Source organism: Coregonus clupeaformis, unplaced genomic scaffold (assembly GCF_020615455.1).
Source record: "Coregonus clupeaformis isolate EN_2021a unplaced genomic scaffold, ASM2061545v1 scaf1275, whole genome shotgun sequence".
In the NCBI taxonomy this organism is placed as follows: Eukaryota; Metazoa; Chordata; class Actinopteri; order Salmoniformes; family Salmonidae; genus Coregonus; species Coregonus clupeaformis.
The window spans coordinates 9,555-17,500 of record NW_025534729.1 but is presented as its reverse complement, the minus strand read 5'-3'; the positions used below and the strand labels follow the sequence as shown (position 1 = coordinate 17,500).

At 48.0% G+C, this 7,946-nt stretch overlaps 1 protein-coding gene across 1 annotated transcript in view; it reads left to right on the top strand.

Annotated features, from left to right (window-relative positions):
- Nucleotides 1–5,279, top strand: part of LOC121560083 (bone morphogenetic protein receptor type-2-like) — a gene marked incomplete at its 3' end in the record, with an annotated part of 129,182 nt that extends 123,903 nt beyond the window's left edge. Inside the window, exons 8-10 of the mRNA XM_045217934.1 lie at nt 2,870–3,006; nt 3,690–3,862; nt 4,930–5,279. Coding sequence (XP_045073869.1) covers nt 2,870–3,006; nt 3,690–3,862; nt 4,930–5,279 — 660 coding nt within the window. The remainder of the gene's footprint in view (nt 1–2,869; nt 3,007–3,689; nt 3,863–4,929) is intronic.
- Between the last annotated feature and the right edge of the window lie 2,667 nt (nt 5,280–7,946).

Genomic DNA, 7,946 nt, shown 5'->3' with positions numbered 1-7,946 from the left:
ACCCCTAACCCCTGACCCTTACCATCTAACCCCTAACCCCTGACCCTTACCATCTAACCCCTAACCCCTGACCCTTACCATCTAACCCCTAACCCCTGACCCTTACCATCTAACCCCTAACCCCTGACCCTTACCATCTAACCCCTGACCCTTACCATCTAACCCCTAACCCCTAACCCTTACCATCTAACCCCTAATCCCTGACCCTTACTATCTAACCCCTGACCCTTACCATCTAACCCCTAACCCCTGACCCTTACCATCTAACCCCTAACCCCTGACCCTTACCATCTAACCCCTGACCCTTACCATCTAACCCCTGACCCTTACCATCTAACCCCTAACCCTGACCCTTACCATCTAACCCCTAACCCTGACCCTTACCATCTAACCCCTAACCCCTGACCCTTACCATCTAACCCCTAACCCCTGACCCTTACCATCTAACCCCTAACCCCTGACCCTTACCATCTAACCACTAACCCCTGACCCTTACCATCTAACCCCTAACCCCTGACCCTTACCATCTAACCCCTAACCCCTAACCCTTACCATCTAACCCCTAACCCCTGACCCTTACCATCTAACCCCTAACCCCTGACCCTTACCATCTAACCCCTAACCCCTGACCCTTACCATCTAACCCCTTACCATCTAACCCCTAACCCCTGACCCTTACCATCTAACCCCTAACCCCTGACCCTTACCATCTAACCCCTAACCCCTGACCCTTACCATCTAACCCCTAACCCCTGACCCTTACCATCTAACCCCTAACCCCTGACTCTTACCATCTAACCCCTAACCCCTAACCCTTACCATCTAACCCCTAACCCCTGACCCTTACCATCTAACCCCTGACCCTTACCATCTAACCCCTAACCCCTGACCCTTACCATCTAACCCCTAACCCCTGACCCTTACCATCTAACCCCTAACCCCTGACCCTTACCATCTAACCCCTAACCCCTGACCCTTACCATCTAACCCCTGACCCTTACCATCTAACCCCTAACCCCTGACCCTTAAGCCTGAGCCTGGTCTAATGGGAGACCTCCATGAGGTGTACCAAAAATGATCTATTATATTGACAAGACGGTCGACTGACCGCTCTAACAATGGAAATACATGTCCACAAAGGCAACAGTAGAGACCAAACAAGATATACACAAAGCAAACGTTTTACTTCAGAATGATCAACAGGCAAAAATGTTTTGCAAGGTACAGTAGATGTCAATTCTTCGTGGGTAGCTAGCTAACAGTTGTAGCTAGCCAGTTAGCCCTATTGACTTACTATTGACTTACTATGGCTAGCTAACAATTCTTCGTAGGTAGCTAGCTAACAGTTGTAGCTAGCCAGTTAGCCCTATTGACTTACTATTGACTTACTATGGCTAGCTAACAATTCTTCGTAGGTAGCTAGCTAACAGTGGGTAGCTAGCCAGTTAGCCCTATTTTCTTACTATGGGTTTGCGACCTACACACACTACAGTGTGTATTGTAGGCAGGTAACCATGCCAAAATTAACACAGCATGTATTTATTAACGTATCAAGATAAAATGTTGTAGTCAGGCAACATATGAGATGTGAATAGGCAACATTTCATTCCGAAGTCGGAGTGTATTTTCTCTTGCTTCAGCTCAAATAATGACCGCCATTGATTTCAAGAAAATCTGCATAATTTTTTACACGGTTGCGTCATATTTCTTTGCATACTTTCCGTTGAAGCTTGCATCGATGCATGCTTCAAAATATGTACAGTGGGGAGAACAAGTATTTGATACACTGCCGATTTTGCAGGTTTTCCTACTTACAAAGCATGTAGAGATCTGTAATTTTTATCATAGGTACACTTCAACTGTGAGAGACGGAATCTAAAACCAAAATCCAGAAAATCACATTGTATGATTTTTAAGTAATTAATTTGCATTTTATTGCATGACATAAGTATTTGATCACCTACCAACCAATAAGAATTCCGGCTCTCACAGACCTGAAAATATGTACAAACGGAGTACGCAATCGAGAAGTGCCTTCCATGCTCCGTTTCTCATACTTTGATTTGGACTCATACTCCGACCCTCCCGCGCTCCAGTGTGTGGCTCGGAGCACAGTAGTATGCATTGGTTTGACTATATACTGTATACATGGGGCATTGGGGTGTGAATACTTTCTGAAGGCACTGCATTACACCTCCTGTAAAATAGTTTTTATCAACGTTTCCAGAATGTCACGTGCCTTACACTTATATCATATCGTAACAACCTAAGCATTATGAAACTTCTGTTCAATGAAATAAGCCTCACCTATCAAAATAGCAATTAGCTTTTACCTTGACCAAATTTGACTCTCTCTCATTGCACCCCATACCTCACTTGGTATGCTTAACCCCCTCGCTTCCTCTCTGGGTTTACTGACCTTTTCCCTGACCTCTAACCCCTAACCCTAGGCCTTGTCTACTGGGAGACCTTCATGAGGTGTACTGACCTCTTCCCATGTAATAACCCTTAACCCCTGACCCTAGGCCTCGTCTACTGGGAGACCTTCATGAGGTGTACTGACCTCTTCCCATGTAATAGCCCTTAACCCCTGACCCTCACAGTCTTCCTCGTGATGGGGAACCTCACTCTGGTCAATTTTACCTCTAACCCCTAATCCTGACCTGTAACCTGTAACCCTGGACCCCTTCCCATGTGAGCCCCTGGTGTGGGTGTTTTCATACCATCAAATGTTTTCTATGACCCCCAACCTTAACCGCTCTAGCTTGAGTTGAAACGTTGCACTCCAGATACTGCAGGAGCATTTAACGGTGTAACTCGGTGTAACACGGTGTAACTCGGTGTAACACGGTGTCTATGTATCCTCCAGGAGAGACGGTGCCTGACTACCAGATGGCGTTCCAGGCGGAGGCAGGGAACCACCCCTCCTTTGAGGACATGCAGGTCTTGGTCTCCAGAGAGAAAGAGAGACCCAAGTTCCCCGAGGCCTGGAAGGAGAACAGCCTGGTGAGCCTGACTACTAGTCTCGCCCCTAGTCTCCCTCCTAGTCTCCCTCCTAGTCTCCCTCCTAGTCTCCCTCCTAGTCTCCCTCCTAGTCTCGCCCCTAGTCTCCCTCCTAGTCTCGCCCCTAGTCTCCCTCCTAGCCTAGCCCCTAGTCTCCCTCCTAGCCTAGCCCCTAGTCTCCCTCCTAGTCTCCCTCCTAGTCTCCCTCCTAGTCTCCCTCCTAGTCTCGCTCCTAGTCTCCCTCCTAGCCTAGCCCCTAGTCTCCCTCCTAGTCTCCTCCTTCTCCCTCCTAGTCTCCTCCTAGTCTCCCTCCTAGCCTAGCCCCTAGTCTCCCTCCTAGTCTCCCTCCTAGTCTCCCTCCTAGCCTAGCCCCTAGTCTCCCTCCTAGTCTCCCTCCTAGTCTCCCTCCTAGCCTAGCCCCTAGTCTCCCTCCTAGTCTCGCTACTAGTCTCCCCCCTAGTCTCCCTCCTAGTCTCCCTCCTAGTCTCCCTCCTAGTCTCCCTCCTAGCCTAGCCCCTAGTCTCCCTCCTAGTCTCCCTCCTAGTCTCCCTCCTAGCCTAGCCCCTAGTCTCCCTCCTAGTCTCCCTCCTAGTCTCCCTCCTAGTCTCCCTCCTAGTCTCCCTCCTAGTCTCCCCACCCCCCACAGGTGGCCTCTGTAACCTCCTCCTCCTCCCCCCCCTCCCCAGGCGGTGCGTTCCCTTCAGGACACGATGGAGGACTGTTGGGACCAGGATGCTGAAGCCAGGCTGACCGCTCAGTGTGCAGAGGAGCGCATGGCTGAACTACTGCTGATCTGGGACCGGACCAAGTCTGTCAGCCCTACTGTTAACCCCATGACCACCACACTGCAGAACGAGAGGTGTGTAGCTATGCAGCATGTATGCCCTACTGTATAATCACATCTCTCAGCTAGTTAAAGGGCCCTTTATCTACTTCCCCAGAGTCAGATGATCTCGTGGACACCATTTTTATTGCTCTGCGTTCAGTTTGAAGGAATTAGCCAACTAGCGTTAGCACAATTGAAGTCGACTTCCAGTTACTGTACTAATGCTAGTTAGCATTGGCTCGCGAAACTACCTCGTAACTTCCTTCATAATGGACGCAGAGACATAAAAATGATTTAAAAACTTTGATTTGATCTGACTATCCCTTTAACACACAGCACTCCCGAACTATCCCTTTAACACACAGCACTCCCCGAACTATCCCTTTAACACACAGCACTCCCCAACTATCCCTTTAACACACAGCACTCCCGAACTATCCCTTTAACACACAGCACTCCCCAACTATCCCTTTAACACACAGCACTCCCGAACTATCCCTTTAACACACAGCACTCCCGAACTATCCCTTTAACACACAGCACTCCCCCAACTATCCCTTTAACACACAGCACTCCCCAACTATCCCTTTAACACACAGCACTCCCGAACTATCCCTTTAACACACAGCACTCCCCAACTATCCCTTTAACACACAGCACTCCCGAACTATCCCTTTAACACACAGCACTCCCCAACTATCCCTTTAACACACAGCACTCCCGAACTATCTCTTTAACACACAGCACTCCCGAACTATCCCTTTAACACACAGCACTCCCCAACTATCCCTTTAACACACAGCACTCCCGAACTATCTCTTTAACACACAGCACTCCCGAACTATCCCTTTAACACACAGCACTCCCCAACTATCCCTTTAACACACAGCACTCCCGAACTATCCCTTTAACACACAGCACTCCCGAACTATCCCTTTAACACACAGCACTCCCCAACTATCCCTTTAACACACAGCACTCCCGGACTATCCCTTTAACACACAGCACTGTAGAAACTGCATTTTGTACCAACATTAAGTAGGGCTGCTCGTTATGACTGTTTAACCACAGTCTTAATACTATCTGCTTCCCTCTAACAGGAACCTGACCCACAGCCGCAGGGCCCCTAAAGTCAGCCCCTACCCCGACTACTCCTCGTCCTCCTACATCGAGGACCACAAGGGCCACATGGTGAAGAACCTCCCCGGGGGGGGGACCTCCGTGTCGGGGACCTCCTCCGTCGGCATCCTGGGGGGAACCAACGGTGCCCCCGCAGGCCCAGAGAAGAACCGAAACTCCATCAACTATGAACGTCTGCAGGCGCAGGCCCGTCTGCCCAGCCCGGAGAGCAGCGGAGCCAGCCTCTCCTCCACCACGGGGTTAACTCCCAACACCGTCATGACCACCATCTCTGAGTCAGGACACGGGGAGGACTCCTCCAGCGCACTGGGTAATAATATTACGATATTATATTGTTATACTTGTATTATTAATTTTTTTATTAGCTACAGGAAATAGGGATGCAGATTTCAGTCCATTTGGCTGCCGACTAACCGACCCTCATTAACCGGTCAACAAACGGTAAAAAACAAAATCCAAACAGTAAAATTACGTGACCAGAAGAAAATACTATACATGCATACAAGGAACTGACATTTTTCATTATGAGTTTAATGGAAACATGCAACAATAGTTAATTCCTCTCCTCTAACTAGTCTCTGTATGCTGTCTGACAGGTGATATTCCTCTCCTCTAACTAGTCTCTGTATGCTGTCTGACAGGTGGTAGGATATTCCTCTCCTCTAACTAGTCTCTGTATGCTGTCTGACAGGTGGTAGGATATTCCTCTCCTCTAACTAGTCTCTGTATGCTGTCTGACAGGTGGTAGGATATTCCTCTCCTCTAACTAGTCTCTGTATGCTGTCTGACAGGTGATATTCCTCTCCTCTAACTAGTCTCTGTATGCTGTCTGACAGGTGGTAGGATATTCCTCTCCTCTAACTAGTCTCTGTATGCTGTCTGACAGGTGGTAGGATATTCCTCTCCTCTAACTAGTCTCTGTATGCTGTCTGACAGGTGGTAGGATATTCCTCTCCTCTAACTAGTCTCTGTATGCTGTCTGACAGGTGATATTCCTCTCCTCTAACTAGTCTCTGTATGCTGTCTGACAGGTGGTAGGATATTCCTCTCCTCTAACTAGTCTCTGTATGCTGTCTGACAGGTGGTAGGATATTCCTCTCCTCTAACTAGTCTCTGTATGCTGTCTGACAGGTGGTAGGATATTCCTCTCCTCTAACTAGTCTCTGTATGCTGTCTGACAGGTGGTAGGATATTCCTCTCCTCTAACTAGTCTCTGTATGCTGTCTGACAGGTGGTAGGATATTCCTCTCCTCTAACTAGTCTCTGTATGCTGTCTGACAGGTGGTAGGATATTCCTCTCCTCTAACTAGTCTCTGTATGCTGTCTGACAGGTGATATTCCTCTCCTCTAACTAGTCTCTGTATGCTGTCTGACAGGTGGTAGGATATTCCTCAACTCTAACTAGTCTCTGTATGCTGTCTGACAGGTGATATTCCTCTCCTCTAACTAGTCTCTGTATGCTGTCTGACAGGTGGTAGGATATTCCTCTCCTCTAACTAGTCTCTGTATGCTGTCTGACAGGTGGTAGGATATTCCTCTCCTCTAACTAGTCTCTGTATGCTGTCTGACAGGTGGTAGGATATTCCTCTCCTCTAACTAGTCTCTGTATGCTGTCTGACAGGTGATATTCCTCTCCTCTAACTAGTCTCTGTATGCTGTCTGACAGGTGGTAGGATATTCCTCTCCTCTAACTAGTCTCTGTATGCTGTCTGACAGGTGATATTCCTCTCTAACTAGTCTCTGTATGCTGTCTGACAGGTGGTAGGATATTCCTCTCCTCTAACTAGTCTCTGTATGCTGTCTGACAGGTGGTAGGATATTCCTCTCCCTCTAACTAGTCTCTGTATGCTGTCTGACAGGTGGTAGGATATTCCTCTCCTCTAACTAGTCTCTGTATGCTGTCTGACAGGTGGTAGGATATTCCTCTCCTCTAACTAGTCTCTGTATGCTGTCTGACAGGTGGTAGGATATTCCTCTCCTCTAACTAGTCTCTGTATGCTGTCTGACAGGTGGTAGGATATTCCTCTCTAACTAGTCTCTGTATGCTGTCTGACAGGTGGTAGGATATTCCTCTCTAACTAGTCTCTGTATGCTGTCTGACAGGTGGTAGGATATTCCTCTCCTCTAACTAGTCTCTGTATGCTGTCTGACAGGTGGTAGGATATTCCTCTCCTCTAACTAGTCTCTGTATGCTGTCTGACAGGTGGTAGGATATTCCTCTCCTCTAACTAGTCTCTGAATGCTGTCTGACAGGTGGTAGGATATTCCTCTCCTCTAACTAGTCTCTGTATGCTGTCTGACAGGTGGTAGGATATTCCTCTCCTCTAACTAGTCTCTGTATGCTGTCTGACAGGTGATATTCCTCTCCTCTAACTAGTCTCTGTATGCTGTCTGACAGGTGGTAGGATATTCCTCTCCTCTAACTAGTCTCTGTATGCTGTCTGACAGGTGATATTCCTCTCCTCTAACTAGTCTCTGTATGCTGTCTGACAGGTGATATTCCTCTCCTCTAACTAGTCTCTGTATGCTGTCTGACAGGTGATATTCCTCTCCTCTAACTAGTCTCTGTATGCTGTCTGACAGGTGGTAGGATATTCCTCTCCTCTAACTAGTCTCTGTATGCTGTCTGACAGGTGGTAGGATATTCCTCTCCTCTAACTAGTCTCTGTATGCTGTCTGACAGGTGATATTCCTCTCCTCTAACTAGTCTTTGTATGCTGTCTGACAGGTGGTAGGATATTCCTCTCCTCTAACTAGTCTCTGTATGCTGTCTGACAGGTGGTAGGATATTCCTCTCCTCTAACTAGTCTCTGTATGCTGTCTGACAGGTGATATTCCTCTCTAACTAGTCTCTGTATGCTGTCTGACAGGTGGTAGGATATTCCTCTCCTCTAACTAGTCTCTGTATGCTGTCTGACAGGTGGTAGGATATTCCTCTCCTCTAACTAGTCTCTGTATGCTGTCTGACAGGTGGTAG